General features: G+C 40.1%; 1 protein-coding gene across 1 annotated transcript in view; it reads left to right on the top strand.

Annotated features, from left to right (window-relative positions):
- Window positions 1-16289, top strand: part of LOC148021670 (uncharacterized) — a 41714-nt gene extending 25425 nt beyond the window's left edge. Inside the window, exons 2-6 of the mRNA XM_087697155.1 lie at window positions 2122-2203; window positions 13687-13821; window positions 13944-14128; window positions 14284-14435; window positions 14604-16289. Of these exons, the coding sequence (XP_087553281.1) occupies window positions 2122-2203; window positions 13687-13821; window positions 13944-14128; window positions 14284-14435; window positions 14604-15646 (1597 nt within the window). The 3' untranslated portion in view covers window positions 15647-16289. The remainder of the gene's footprint in view (window positions 1-2121; window positions 2204-13686; window positions 13822-13943; window positions 14129-14283; window positions 14436-14603) is intronic.
- Window positions 16290-16804: the final 515 nt, after the last annotated feature.

The raw sequence follows: 16804 nt of genomic DNA, 5'->3' as shown, positions 1-16804 counted from the left end.
GGCAAACTGAAAGGGTTAACCAAATTCTTGAAGATATGCTTAGGGCATATGTAAGTAAAAGGCAAACTAATTGGGAAGAGTATCTACCGACAGCAGAGTTTGCATATAACAGTGCCAAGCACTCTTCCACTGGATATAGTCCATTTATGTTAATGTATGGGTTTCAGCCCAGAGCTCCTTTTGCAGTAGGACAGCATAAGGAAAAGGTTGAGGCAGCCAAAGACTTTTTGGAAGATATGAATAATATGTTAAAATTTGCTGAAGAAAATATTAAAAAGGCTCAAAATCGAGCTAGAGCATATGCAGATCCTCACCGAAGAGACATCTCCTTTGAAGAAGGAGAATTGGTCTATCTTAAGGTGCTTGAACAAACTAAAACTATGAAAAAGGGACAATGTCCAAAGCTTTCACCAAGGTATTGTGGTCCTTTCATAATACTTAAAAAGGTGGGAGAATTGGCTTACAAGCTCCAACTACTTGCTGGTAGTAAAATACATCCAGTTTTTCATGTAAGTAAATTAAGGAAGAAGCTGGGTGATTTGGATAATCTAATCTTAAATGATGACATTGAGGAGCTATTAAATGACCAATCCAATCCACATGAACCAGAAAGAATATTAAATGTTCGTAATAGACGAACAAGGAATACTATTTATCAAGAATGTTTGGTTAAGTGGAAAGATTGTTCAGAAGAAAGCTCAACATGGGAGCGAGTAAGTACTTAAAAAAAAAGGTTTCCCGATTTACAGTTAGACCTTCCAAGTATCGTTTTCGAGGACGAAACTGATTCTTAAGGGGAAGGAAATGTGACATTAATGTGACATTAAAGTGATATTTAATGTGACATTAAGGTCACAAACATTGAATGTGACATTTAATGTGACATTAAGGTAAATCAAGGGGAACATGCACGAGGATGACCGTCCGGGCTCTTGGTCGCCCGAACGGGGTTAAGGGGAGCCTAGAACTGAAGAGAGTCCAAGAATAGTAGGACTCACCAAGGTTTGACGGCTGGCAATCGGATCATGATGGTGTGGCCATCAATATACTAGGCAAGGCTGGGAGGTGAAAGGAAGGACTCGTGCTCAACCATCCCGACTGTTTTCTTCTGGCTTCATAGTCTTCTTCTGTGTTAGGTATGATCTGATTAATCAGTTGGACAGCAATTCTATTGCAGTGAAAACTACAAGGGCTAGAAGGCCTGAGATGATAGAGATAGAGAGAGACAAGCAAAGAGTGCAAAATGCAATGTCAGCAAATTATGGATCACACTAGATGAGATGGAAGTACAAGAGGGTGCCTCTCACTATATGGACACCTGGACCAGAGCTTTGGACCAAAGTGTTAAATGTGAATAGGCACCCAAGAGTAGCTAGGTACCCAAACTTAAGGTCCCCAAGCCCAATTTTAGATAAAACTGACTTAAATACAGTGAGCCCAAGGCTTCCACATTGATCTGGTGGTGGATGTGATATCTCAAACATGGTTTTCAGTGTGGTGAGTCTGAACTGACATGGAAAATTCCTGCAATGAGATGATATTATCTCCGTAATCTTCCCATGGTGTTGTCAGCTTGTGAGTGGTGGGGAGCAAGGTCCATGAAGTTGAGGGCATAGCTTTCGGTTGTCGCCCTTTGTTGGGGTCCTATACCATCCTGATATCTAGGGAGGGCAAGTAGAACCTTGGGATTTTTTCCCTCTTTTTAGGGTTTTGGGGGGGGGGGGTGCCAGGGAGGGAGGTGGGAGAAAGAGAAGACAGTGGGAGGGGTCAATTTCTTGAGAATGGCTTCACATTCTGTATGATAGTGTTGCAGTTCTTGCAGTTCATTGGGTTTAACTTTCAAGAGGATGGATCACTTATATTGGCTGATGATATTGTTGGCCTTGTAGATCTTTGGACAACTTCTTTTAAAGGACCTGGTATGCAATATGATATTACATTGTAATTTTCTTTTGCTTTTAACATGGTTGCATATATCAATGCAATTTGTAGTATAATCTCCGTATGAGGTGGGATTATGTGATTACATAAAAGAGGAGGAGGAAGGGAGGAACAGAGAGAGAGAGAGAGAGAGAGAGAGAGAGATTGGTGCGTGACCTTTTTTGTGTTGCTATATTCCAGGCCTCAATTGACAATAGCGACAGCAATTGTGTTCTGTCACCGCTTTTTCATACGGCAATCACATGCAAAGAATGACAGATTTGTAAGTAATAGTACACTGCTTGTTGATTACTTCTAAATAGCATGGTAGAGCTATAAGTTTGGGTTTTATACAGGAACATGTTTAACCAAGCGCAAACAATCAGTCTTTTTAAGTTGTACAGTCTGTTTTGTAGGAAACCTGCTTAGAAAGTCTATGTTTGCTATCTCGTTTAATTAGGATTTAAAACTTTTGCTTGTAATACAGAATCAAGAAATACTAGGTGGAACTTTTGTAGGATTAGCCTCTTAAAAAGGTCATTTTGTCAGTTTTTCTGTGCGCTGCAAGCTAGGACCTACTATACATGACTGTAACAAGCATGCATTCATTATTGGCATCTTGGTTATGAGGTGAGGTTTTTAGGGGCCGAGTAGTCCTATACGACAGTTCAAGACAGCAAGTTGAAGTGATGGAAAGATGGTGCTGGTTTGTAACTGGTTCAATCAGCTAGCTGAAGTGCTGTGAAGATGGTACTCGTATGATAGCTGGCCTCCAGAGTCTTTGTGCCCCTGTTGATTGAAATATAGCATGGAAATGTTTGTCAGCCAGGTGCCTGGATGTTTTTATCATCAGTCCTCTAATTCAACTGTTAAAGGACAAACTTGATCAGTTCCACACCATGACAGGAAGGAAAGAATCTATACCTGTACTCCTGCAAGTAATAAGATTCATAGGGACTCTCTACAGTATAACCTATTGTATGTACAAGTTCGAAGGCTAAAGCAGCCTGAACAAAGATTTGGACAAGAAAGCTGTCTCACTTTGCGTTTACTCTTACCACTGGCTAACAGAATGAGAAGGTTCATGAGTATTCAGAATTGATGGTGTTCAAAGAATAAGATGAGTTGTGGACAAAATGCAGCAAATGGAAGATTAATTACATGCTGAATGCCAGACCTAACTTCTGTACCATCATTATGCTCATATGTGTTGGGTACGTATGAACATAAACCACTATCATCAGTAGTCATGAACATAAATGACATGGTAACTTCTAGGACATAGGTTTGTAGATGATCAAAAATAGGTACTGTCACATGTTCCAAAGTATGTTTCCTTAATCCACAATGTAGTAATAAATCCGTTTCAATAACTATCACGTACTTTATTGTCTTCTCTTTGCTTGTTTGCAAGTGCAAGGTACCTCTCCTTGTTGTAACTAACGTGATTAAACTTTATTGAAGCTCTACTTCATTGTTGTGAGCAAGTCCCTCACTTGGCTATAAATGTGACACAATGAAGACCTCAAAGACATTGTAGGGACTTGGTTGATGGAGCTTAGTTACAAGCTAGATGTCCTCGCTTCTCTCTTAAATTGTAGTCAAGTTTCATCCGCCATCCTTATTGTGTCAATGGGGAGGATAGACATAATGATCATATGTTAAATCAAGCATTCTGTTCTTAGCTTGCTGGCCAAAGTTAGTGTTGTTTCTTAAGGTCTGTTGTGTCTTTAAGGGGGAGATACACATCCATGCAGCTGCAAAGGTTGTCTATAGAAAATTTTTACCTCTCCTCTATCATCCAGCTCATAAAACCTCTATTCTACACGCCTTCGGTGGGTTTATACTGATCTCTGCCCTTCTTTTGCTCACAAGCCTTTGCGGTGTGTTCTTAACGCAATGTCTCCACTTGACTTTATGCTTGGACTTGCCCTTCTCACCTTCCTTTGAGCTAGCTAGCTCCTTTTCATTTTCATCAAGTGGAAGTGGAATGATCTTTTCAGCTGATTGCAATGATTAATTCTGAAAATTCCATTTGTAAGATGGAGGACAACATACTAGAAATACTTTAGTAGAATCTTTTCTTTCTTAGGTAACACAATCTTTTTCATTGAGATTTAAAACCATAGAGTTGACTTTATAACTGTCTCAAATCTTTTTACTATAAACTGTTTCTATAACATTCTCTAAACCTTAACATAGATATTGTTGGATGACTAATTGTAAGGCAAAATCAAGAGCTTTCTAGACTTGCCCTTATAGTTTGCTATTGGATGTGGATCAATCCCAAGTGTAGGTGCTGTTGGATGTCTAATTGTAAGGCAAAATCAAGAGCACCTTTTTTGTATGGTTTGCTATTGGATGTGGGTCAACTTCAAGCATCTCTAGACTTGAGTGGTTTCTTGTGGCAAAGAAGTTGTGTACCAAGGGTTGATGTAACATCCTTTCACATCATGGATGGGTGCCTGCAACATTAGCCACTAGGGATCACTAGGAGTGAATGTAGTTAGGGCACTGTTGTAGGGTTAGCTAAAGGGTCTTGTAGTGTGAGTTTAGGGTACTTTGGGAACTAATGGCTTAGTTGTGCAGCACGCATCTTCGGACATCTTGGATGGGCACCCGCAACATTGGCTGCTAGGGGTCACTAGGTGCACTTGTAGTTAGGGCATTGCACGGTTAGCTAACGGGTCATCTAGTGTGAATGCATTCAAGGCACTTGAGAGTTCGGGTAGCTAGGTGCTAAATAGTACCCATGGTTGAGTTATATGAGACTCTATGCACAATGGCTCTTGGACTCTAGAACCTAGGCGGCTCTGTCCAGAGTGTGATAGTGTGGGCTGATGGTATGGGACATTTGTGAAGATATGCTAGGGCTTGCATGGAGAACACACAAAATGTATGAACATGACTAAAGCATAATAACTCAGACTAAAACACAGTAATTTAAACAAAAACACGAATAATGCAAACAACAAGAAAGGCGACTCACAAGTAAATGAATGATTATTGTAAATGAATGAATGAATGAATGTACAAGATGCTCAAGGCAGAGTTGTCCAACAGCCGATGATCTCATGGGAGCAGGCTGAGGAAGTAGTTAAAGTGTGACGTCCATTGGAGATGGATCGTGAGGTTTGTAAACACTAGTTGGACCTGAGATGATGCTGGAAAAGGTAGGGCAGTAGGCTGGAACAAAAAACACAGCAGTCCAGAAGCCTGTACATGAAAAGGCCCAAAAATTTCAAGGCCAATGTGCACAATTTTTGCAAATTTCGGGTCTGATGTCACTATTATGCATGAACAACATCAAATCTGGGAAAACCCCAAAATTTCATGCATAAATATGCACAAATCTGAGAATTGTGCTTATGCGTTGCGAACCCTCGTCAGTGAGAAGGGGAACAAATTGCAGAAATTAATAAATAATCTGATGAAAAAGAAATGTCGAAACGTGATGAGGTTGACCTACTTGCTATTGCGTGATCTCTGCCAGCCCAGCCCGTTGCTTGCTCATGACTGCCCTGTCCAACCCGTCTCTTACTCACGCTTGCAGCCAATCACAGATCCGGTCGCCTGCTCACCCCTACAGTCAATTGCAGATCAGGCCTGACCTGTCCAAGCCATTGCCTGCTCACGCCTGACCTGTCCAAGCCGTCGCCTGCTCACGCTTGACATATTGGTGTCGCTTGTTGACGCTTGACTTATGCCTTACTTGTCCAGTGAAAAAAATGACCTACCGACTGCCTCGATTGGTCAGCGGGGTCAAAAACAACCTATTACCTACCTCATTTGGTTACAACTGACCTATTACTTGCCTCGGGAAGTGCACACACCTATGCCACAGCTCTGATACCAGTTTGTTGAGATGAGTGCGCAATGGAATGTGAGACAAAAATGGAGCAAGAGTAGTGTTGAGAGTGAGAGTGGGAGAATCCCAAGATGAGTGTACCAGAAAGTCACGGTACACAAAGAATAAAATGTATTTATATGTTAGGGTACAAATAAGGGCGTGTCCACACCCGTATAAGTTTATACATATGGAGATCAAGGGACTTTACATCCAAGAGTTTCGAAAATGGCAAGGTAGGAAACGAGTTTGAAACCAATTTTTATAGTATTAATTTCTAGGAAACATCAAAAAAGCGTTTGTTACAGATATTAAAGAGTATGGTTTAGAGAGGATGTACATATGAAAATTTCAAAGCAATAGACCTATTTGTTCATTATATACATAACCAATGGTCAAGTTTTACAATAGAAATCTTCAAACAATGTCAATTCTTTAAGAATATAGGTGTTACTTGTCATTTCTTAACCATGTTATTATTTATAATGTGGTTAAAAGGAAAGTAACCACATTATTAATTACAACCATCAAGCAAACAATATTTAAAAAGAATCATAAATATCAAAGGTCAAATTAAAGCAAAGACATGTCCCTTATGTGATAAAAGTGATAACATGAATATATCTAGTAAAAGTGTCAAACAAGACCCATGGACCGACCAAAATGCTCCTTACATAAATGGAAGTACTAAAAAGTCACTCTTGAATTCTAGAGAATACATAATGACTCACCTCCACATCCTCCTCAATCTCCTTATCCTCACTCACGCCACTAGAAGTGGAGGTCTCATATTGTAGTATCTTCATTTTGAGAGAGAGAGAGAGAGAGAGAGAGAGAGAGAGAGAGAGAGAGAGTTTACGAAAAAAGAGAGAGAGAGAGAGAGGAATATTCTGACTATTGTGTAGTGTGTATAGTAGTAAACTAAATGTATTAAATTATATACTATTGTAAATTGTGTATATACTATGTGTTAGGAGGATTGCCAGCTCGTGTGAGTCTATGTATGGTTGTTAGGGCTGGTCACAATTGTCCTTATTTTAGGCATTTTATTGTGATTTATTTGTGTGGCATTTATGGCATTTTATGCCAGTTTAAATGCTGGCCAACCAGCTATTGGTTGTGTCCTATTTTGGGCCCATTTATTGTTGGGCTTCTCCTTCTCATCAGTCATCATCATTCTTTAGGTGGACTTCCTGTTGGAGAGAGGAGCCGGTGCCAATGCCCACACAGCCCACTTACTGGTTGTACGCGATTGTCTTGTGTTTGGTATATGGATTCCATTTCCCGAGCACATCTGTGAGTTCTCTTCTCTTGCAGTGTTTTTCTTTATTATTCTATTTTCTCTCTTCCGTCTTGTATTCAGCTGTTTATTTCAACACTTGTCTATATGCTTCCATCGTTGTATCACTTCTAACATAGTATCAGATTGCAGGATCTAGATTCCTGATGTGTGCTTCTTTGCCGATTACAAGTACTCCTTCTCCTTGTTGATTAGGTGCGAGCTTGTTGCTGCAAATCGACCTGTTTGCTGTGAGTTGTATATGTGTTTTCTGCATTTAATGTAGTGACAATATCCTTATGCTCCTCTTGGATTTGCGTTTTCAGGCTGTGTTGCCACTCCACCCGTTGGCGGTCTCTGCATTGTTGCCGATTGTTGATTTTTGCTTAGCATCTTTGCGTTTTCAGATTCGATCTTGCTTGAGCAGGACGAGATTGGTTGATTGATATCTTGTGATCAGCTTGTGAATACTGCATGTGAACTCTATTTTTGTGTAGGTAGTATTGTTTGGTTGTTGTCTTCTCTCTGTGTCTACCTTCTATCTTCGTTTCTTCTCCTCTCTAGACGGCTCCTCTGTGCACTTCTATAGATGATAAGCTAAATGGACCTATCTTACATGGAGTGCTGTGATGAAAGCATGGTTTGTGTAGAAGCAGATTTGGTACATTGTTAGTGGAGCTATTCCTCGGCCTCAGCATCCTTTTTCTTTTCGCAAAGATTTTGATGAGGACACAACCATGAGGAAGTTGTGCCTACATGGGATTTGGATGATGTGCGTGTTTATTTTACTCTTCTTCGATGTATTTCGAAAGAAGTTCTATTGGCGATTATATCCTGCAGGACATCTCTTGAAGTATGGTCAAAGCTTCGCGGTTGTTGTACAAGGTACCTTCCATCATGCGTGCAGTGATCCTCCATGGCCAACCTCAACAAATGAAATTTGAGTCTTCTTAGCAGAGGTGGAGCTAGCAGTCTAGATGCTAGATGGCTAACCATAGGCAGACTTATAGCATCGTAGACTTGTGTAACGGGGATGTGAAATTTTGAGATGCTTTAATCTTGCCGATAACATTTGATTAAGTTATTAATCAAATGTGCAAGGTGGTTTAGCAAATGTGATGCACATGGAAGTTATTTCATTGTAATATGCCAAGGACCACGAGGATGCAGTCGGCGTCAAAGGCAAAAGTTGTATAAGTTATGCTAGTTGAGCTTTGGGGGTCAACTGGTGTTAGTTTTGACCCTAGGACAATTGTTTGGCCAATAAGTGTCAATGGTGACACTAGGTACTAGCATTAATTAATTAACTAATACCAGCCTAGGGATCAACAGAGGTTGGGGACCACTCGAGGTTGCAAATGGCCTAGCTAATTTAGCTATGGATGGGCACACTTAATTTTGGGCAAGGTTTGAAGGGTTGAAAATAATTTTCAAGATTATTTAATTTTGAAAATTAATAAAATGGTTGGATAATGCTGAAAATGGGATTTAGAAGGTTGCCACTTGGCAAAAATGCCCATGCAAACTGAGAAAACGTTTTTGGGGTTGGGTCTTAGCCATTTAGTTAGTTTACAGCCTAGAGAGAGAGAGAGAGAGAGAGAGAGAGAGAGAGAGAGAGAGAGGGGTGGGGGGGGAGGAGTTGGCCTATTTTTTGATCGAAGAACAACAATTTACTGCAGAAGACAGCCACCCTTTCAACAAGCAAGGGACAACAGGGAGACACCTTCAAGGGGCTGGCAACAACATTGTTGATCAAGTGATAGCATTTTGGAGGTGCTTGGCAGTAGATGACTGCATTGAATGCAAGCTGAAGCAGGCAACATGCAGATTTTAGGGTTTTCTTGTGAAGAAAATCAAATCTCTCTCTTATTTTGGCTCTCTCTCACCTTCTCCAATAATTGCTCAAAAGATCCCAACATTCCTTAGTTATTCTTAGTAGATCTCCACTAAATTTGGTGGAAACATGAGAATTTTTGCAAAAATTAGGGTTTGACAGCCACCTTGGGACTTGTGCCAATAGAAGAAGGCATTATACATTGAAATCAACACATGAAATGTGTGGAATTGATAAGGATTTCAGATTCCAGCCCCCAACCATTATAAATTGGGGCAACATTTGGTGAGTTGGCGGTTCCATTTGTGCAAGTCCTTTGTGAAAATCAAGGGGCAATTGGCTTAAATTGTTTGCTAATTATATGTACAACAAGGGGGTTTTGGATCAGCAAAGGAGATTGTGAAATCTCAACTTGTACATGATTGTTAAGGTAATGTGTGTATTTTAGTTTATGCTCAATTATAAATTGTATTAATTAAGTGCTTGATCAGGTTTCACCATTCTATCTGAAGAGGAAGGTGATTTCATGGTTTCATTGTTGGGATACCACTCAATCCTTTGATTTGTTGGGCCCGAGGCACTTGATTCCAAGCCAAAGCTTTGTGCTAGTGTTGATTTTTGCTGTTAGCTGAGAAATTACAGCAATATGTCTTCATCCAGTGAAATGGAATCAAGCAGTGATGATGCGTCTCAATATAAACATTCACATGGGAATGAAGAAAATGCAATGCTTGATCTTGGACAAGGCTCCCGACCATGGACAACAAGCTGAAAGTGTTGTTGGCAAGATGTTGGGCCTTCAAGGCATAATGATGTTGATGACCAACAAAGTGAAGAGGAATTTGATGACCAATTCAAGAATTGGATGAGGATACAACAAATATCTTTGTTCAATTGGCAAAGGATCCTTAGTTTACCCGGTTTTTGAATACTTTGAAGGACAGCAAGGGCAAGAAGAGAATGTCATCTTCTACATCTTTGGGACAGCAAGGTGCATCGAAGGTAATACCAAAGCCTTCACTCGAAGCTCCCAAAGATGCTAATGAAGCAAAACAATTGGTACCTATGGGGCAAGGAATGCAAATGCAAGGCCATCATAGAAGTGTCTATCTTATGGATTTTGGACAGTCGGACATGCATGCTATGATGGGGCAGCCAAGATACTTTGGTGGTAGTATAAATTTTCATGCTATGTTTAGACAGGGATCACATATGGGAATGTATGGCACAAGTCCCTATGGTATGCATCAGCCAATGCATGGTATGCAAAGCCCAATGTATTTGGGTATGCATCAGCCAATGCATGGTATGCAAAGCCCAATGTATTTGGGTATGGTTGGAAATGTGCAAAACCCTATCTATGGTAGCATTGGCTTGATACATGGGGCACAAAGTAGCATGTTTGGTAATGCATTTGCACCTTCAAATGCTTATGGGGCTCATGGTAATAATGCTGGTCATGCAAATGCTCCATATAGTGTCGGTCATGAGGAAAAATGCAGCTAATAATGTATGCAATGTATGGGAAAATGTATCTATGTATAGTTGGTAGTATGCAAATTCCCATGTGCAGTCACATTGCAATGGTCCAAGGTATGCAAACAAGAATGTTTCCTAATGCATTTGGTGATCCTAGAATGTGAGGTATACGTGAGGGGCTAGTCAACTAGATGCAATGTTGCATATTAGTTAAGTTGGAATTGTAGCAATTTGAAAGTATACAACATCACAATGCTTAAGGGGAAGAAAGGCTTACAACCTAGTGGAGGTTTGAGGCAAGTAAAGTTAGAGGTAAAGTTTCCATATGCTTCTTGGTGAAGCTTCAACATTGTTTTAAACAATAGATGCAAAATGGATGGAAGAGGATGACTTGGTAGACAATCCTCTGTTGTTGCAGCTTTACCTAGATGCCTTTCGGTTAGAGCTGACTTCAATTCGGGCTCAATTAGATTCAATAGAGCAAGGGTCAGGAGTATTGCGTGATACTCAAGGGGGGAGGTAGCATTTCCACTCCTCTAGTTGTGGACAACTCTCGTATGCAGTAGATCTTGGATGTACTTAGCACGCATCCAAGGTACTATGCTAATAGTATGTTTGCGATGAGGTCACTACTGGGTGTATTAGTCACCGTGAGATGCATGCGGATGAGTATAGTTGTTACCGCAACTTTAAGACTATACTTTTGCATCAGTTTGGGATCAGTTCTAGTTGGGCATGAGCTTTTGTCTCAATTTTGAGATCAACTTCTGATCAATTTTTGGTTAAATTTTTATTAGTTTGAGAACCGTTTATGGTCACTTTTGGGATCAATTTTGCATCAGTTTTTGCATTAGTTACTGATCAGTTTTTGCAATCAGTTTGTGATTAGTTTGGAGTTGCATTTGTAGCAATTTTTGGCAATTCTCAGATCACGAAGTGATCAATTGATGATCAGATTATGCTCAGTTTTCCATGGTTTACAGCTAGTTCTAGTGACAACAACATGTTAGTAAATGCCATTGACAATTTCAGCCATTGCTGATGCTGAGAATATTCTTTACTATGGTTGTGGAGTCGTAATAGTTGAGAAACATGAGTTATGAATGCTCCCAATGGGTTTTTAGCAACAATTCTAGGCTAGTTCTTAAGATTATTTGATGTTTACGATGGCTGGAAATTTTCAGCAAGGTTTGGGGCATGTGGCATGGTTGGATAACAATGACTAATGTTGTGTCTATGATACGTTATGGAACTTCCAGTGGAGTATGCTTTTCCTTTGGTACAATGCAGTGCAATTGAGGACAATTGCAAGGTTTTCAAGGGGAAGGTTTGTCATGGGGATGTGAAATTTTGAGATGCTTTAATCTTGCGGATAATATTTGATAAAGTTATTAATCAAACGTGTAAGGTTGTTTAGCACATGTGATACGCATGGTAGTTATTTCATGATAATAGACCAAGGACCTCAAGGATGTAGTGGGTGTCAAAGGTAAAAGTTGTGAAAAGTTATGCCAGCTAGCTTTAGGGGTCAGTGATATCAGTTTTGACTCTAGGACAGTTTTTGGCCAATAAGTGTCAATGGTGACACTAGGGACTAGTATTAATTAATTAATTAATGTCAATCTAAGGATCAATATAGGTTGGGGATCAATCTAGGTTGCAAATGGCCTAGCCAACTTAAATATGGATGGACACATTTAATTTTGGGTAATGTCAGGAGGGTTGAAATTAATTTTCGGGATTATTTAATTTTAAAAATTAATTAAGTGGTTGGATAATGTTGAAAAATGGGTTTAGAAGGCTGCCACTTGGCAAAAATGCCCAGGCAAACTGAGAAACGTTTTTAGGGCTGGTTCTCAGCCATTTTATTGGTTTATAATCTAGGAGAGAGAGGGAGGGAGCTGTTGGTTCATTCTTTGATCAGAGAACAACAATTTGCTGCAGAAGACAGCCATTTGGAGGCTTCAGCAAGCTGGGGACAATAGGGAGACACCTTTGAGGGGCTGGCAACAACATTGCTGATCAAGTGACAACATTTTGGAGGTGCTTGGTAGTAGGTGATTTCATTAAATATAGGTTGGAGCAGGCAACATGCAGATTTTAGGGTTTTCTCGTGAAGAAAATTAAATCTCTCTCTTATCTTGGCTTTCTCTTACCTTCTCCAATAATTGCTCAAAAGATCCTAGCATTTCTCAACCATTCTCAACAGATCTCCACCAAACTTGGTGGACAACAGGAAGATTTCTACTATAAACCCTAAATTTCTGCAGAAATTAGGGTTTCACAGCCACCTTGGGACTTGTGCCAATAGGAAGAAGGCATCATACATTGCAATCAGCACCTGAAATTCGTGGAATTGGTAGGGATTTCAGATGCTGGGTCATCCATTGTAAATTAGGGCAACATTTGGCGAGTTGGTGGTTCCATTTGTGCAAGTCTTGGGTAAAAATCCAGGGGCAATTGGCCCAAATTGCTTGCTGATTGTATGTACAGCAAGGGGCTTTTGGATTAACAAAGGAGATTGGAGAATCTCAACTTGTACATTGTCCATTAGCAATCAAAGTTAAAGAAATACCAAAAGGGGCGTCAGTTTTGGGGCCAATCGGGTGTCTATTGTCCAAGATAACAAGGTAATGTGTGCATTTTAGTTTATGCTCAGTTATTAATTGCCATAATTAAGTGCTTGATCAGGTTTTCCACCCTATCCGAAGAGGAAAGCTGGTTTCAACTTGTCTATCTTATTTTGAGTATAAGAGGTGTGTTGGGGGCATTGTAAGTTTGAGTAAATGTACAAGTAAACTAGAAATTCAAGGAGCTGACATGATATGAGAGGCTAGAAATGGTGCCTTAATGGTTTGTTTTTTGCTTATAGCACTCAAATTCCACACAACAGAATTGAAAAGCAATATTTGTGCTAAGTCCCTATTACCATTTCAAAAAAATAATGAAAAGTCCTGTTTTTTTTTTTGGTGGGGGGTGTGAATCTGGAAATTTATAGCACCAAGATTTTTTGTGAATTAACATAGGATGGATGAGGTTCACGCTGGTTGTATTTTCCCTTTTCTGGTAGTTCCAACTGTATAGCTACTGGTATAGCTACTGCACTGGCCTAATGAATATGCCATTGTGACCCTTGGCTAAGTCCCTCTCAAATGCTCTGCTAGTATTGAATACCAGAAATTTAAGATCAGTTGTGGCTGTTATTGTGAAGATCTCATAATTGATAATGCTAAAGTTTGTAGCTAGCATGAGTCTCAAATATTACGTCTGCTGTTGAAAGCCTGTTGTTGTGGATATCTCATCGCTGTCTGAAATTTATAATTTCAGGTAATTGCCACTATCTGTATGTTTTTGGCTGGAAAGGTGGAGGAAACGCCTGAAAGGCTTAATAATGTAATTTTCCTGTCGCATGAGATCATACACAGCAGAGATCCGGCTGCTGCCGAAAAAATCAAGCAGAAGGTGAGTTTTGACAATTCTCTCACTGCAAGGAGCATGTTTTTTTTTGTTGAATAATATAATATCCAACAAACATATCTGCAGCTTAATTGAGCTGTTATTTGTGGTAATATGGCTTCTGTTAGGATGTTTATGAGCAGCAAAAAGAAATCATGCTAGTGGGTGAACGCCTTGTTCTTGCAACTTTGGGTTTTGAACTCAATGTTCATCATCCATACAAGCCTCTTGTTGCTGCTATCAAGAAGTTTGAAGTTGCACAAAGCACTCTATCTCGGTTGGCCCAAATTGCCTGGAATTTTGTGAATGATGGGTATGTGTTGTCAAGTGATTCCCTAGTTGAAAGTAGGTGATCAATCTTCTAATAAATTGGTTGTGCAAAATGGCGGTGTTACAAAATCCTGATGCATTTACTCTTACATCTAGTGTTGCTATTTTGAAACTAAAGAGGGAACTTGTGTTGTGCAGGCTGCAGACATCCCTATCTTTGCAGTTTAAGCCTTGCCATGTTGCTGCTGGGGCTATATTTTTGGCTGCAAAGTTTCTAAAGGTAAAACCTCCTGTGGAGGGTGAGATGTTTTGGCGGCAGGAGTTCAAAATAACACCACAACAATTAGAAGGTGACTTTTATTGATTTTCTGCACACTTTTGTTATTCCTTAAATCCGTATATATTTCATGGTGATTCATAACTTCTAGATATGAACCTTTTCAGCGGCAAGATTTTATGCTCAATGATTTCCCATCTCTGTGCAAGCATTAATATTAATTTTGAAACTTTATCTGCAGATGTAAGTAATCAACTACTAGAATTTTATGAAGTATCCAAAGAAGAACCTGCTTTTCAGACTGGCGCAGGTGCAATTGGCTATGATTATTGCGTTGCAAACAATTACCAGACATCTAGAAATGAGGTGCCTGCTGCCAAAGCTCAAGTTGCAGAAGCACGAGTAGCACTGGAAAGTCATGAACGAGATGAAGGTCAACACTGCCAAGACAAGCCGACAACATCATGGCCTGGTTATGAGGAAGTGCATTTTAGTGAGCTTGAAGATGCCTCTTACAGAAAGGAGTCTACAATGATTTGTGAAGGCTCAAGATCTTTTGAAGGTAGTTATCTCTGGAAAGATGAGGAAGAATGGAGGGATAAAGAGTTGGGAAATGGGTATTACAGGCAGCTAGACAGCAAGTACCAGTACAATCATTCATCTTGTGTTGAAGATGATGATACGAGATATTGTGTCAACCCTCCAGATACTTATGAGGCTGATCTTTTAGGAAGGGGCAGCCAACAGCCTGCAGAACATGTTCTTGACATGAGGCGGAAGGATGAATATCAAGAAGAAATTTACTATGGGCACATGAATGAGACACAAGATTTCACCTACTCATTGTCCAAGGATGTAGTTGAGCCCACATCAACTGCTAATCCTTGGCTTGGTTACGAGGACAGGCTCCCGAGGAGGGATTGGAAAGTGCTACCAGAAAGTTATGTGGAAAATGGGTATAGGGATGACCATCTTGCCAATACTTATGGGAATGTAAATAATAGGAAGCGTGCCCATTATACTTCGATGGATGATGACGACTGGAGATCCAACTCCAAGTCTTGGATTAATTATGAGGAGGAATACCCTGAAAGAGGCACAAAAAATGGATTCAGGGGTGACTCTTTGGACAGCAGCTACAGGTCTTCATACAGCAGGGGCTACTATCACCACCAGTATCGACATGAACGCAGGGCTGACACTCGGTTTGACTATCAGCGTCACAAGATGAGAGGTTGGCAGGAAAGAGACCTAAAGAGAGCCCGATATGAGCATGTGAACTGAGATTTTTAGTCACTTGTTTCCTGTTGGGTGTTGAATATGGTAGCTATTGCATTGAAACCATGAAAATTTGAGGCGATGGGGTGCTTGGAGCTTACCATATGAAGAGATGTTATCACCCCTGAAATTGAATCCATCAAGAGGAAGAAATTAAGGGTGTGAACTGTATAGTTAAGCAAGGTGGTTGAACTGAGCCATATTCCACTGTCAGTTCTTCCTTGTTACCCGGGCATAGAATTGCTCTATAAAACAGAAATTTGGGAGGGGATATCAATTTGATGTGGTGGTCATCACCTTGAGTGAGCAAATGCACCATTCTTGTATATTCTGCTTCATCAAGAAAAGGTTATCACATGTTGAAGAACTCCTGTCTGCAGTATATGTGCAGAAATAGCTAAAATTTGCGCATTGTTCAATATTTATTCTAATTGGCATTGTGATCTTATCACAAAATCATAGCTTTGTCAAGGCTGCCGTGGTGATATGAATGCTATAGAGATGCCAGTGCCATATGCTGTTTTCCCAATCATACACCTGTTGAGCACTTTAGACAAATGCGAAATGTACCTAGTATGACAATTAGAATACTACTCCTTTGTTAGTGAATCTGACCTACGGAAGGTGAAGTACCCAGTGTCTTATGCAGTGCATTTTTGGAGCATTAACAGAATCTTCTTTGATTGAAGAGAGAGTATTTATATGCTTAGGAAAATGCTTTTCAGCTTTGAACTTCGACAAGTCATGAAACTCTGGCTGGGGGAAATTAACTGCGTTTGAATGAGGTTATGTAATACTAAGTTTGGCATTTCAGGTAGAGTCCCTTTAGACAAGTATATTTAATATTGAAATTGCTTGCACATTTTGGGGTAATTGTTACATATCTTTGAAAAACCAACCCCAAGTCCGGAAGGACATGGGTGAGTAAAAATGAACTTCATGAATTTGAAAGAGTACAAGAGAAGGATATCTTGGTGTTTTGTGCAAGCTCAAGTGTCTTTTGGGATATTACTCATACAAGTTCTCAACTGCCATACTGTCTTACAGTCGGCCCGCGTTCCAAGGAACTTCTTGCCTTAATGACGTTGTATATGCTGTGAGAGGGGGGCAGGGAGGTGATGGTAGGAACAGCAGACCCTTTTTCGGCGAGAGGAGAAAAGAGCT

Source organism: Lygodium microphyllum, chromosome 17 (genome assembly GCF_053477565.2).
Source record: "Lygodium microphyllum isolate KBCC chromosome 17, Lygodium_microphyllum_v1.1.10, whole genome shotgun sequence".
In the NCBI taxonomy this organism is placed as follows: Eukaryota; Viridiplantae; Streptophyta; class Polypodiopsida; order Schizaeales; family Lygodiaceae; genus Lygodium; species Lygodium microphyllum.
The sequence above is the reverse complement of the archived record's forward strand: the minus strand, read 5'-3'. Positions and strand labels throughout refer to the sequence as shown.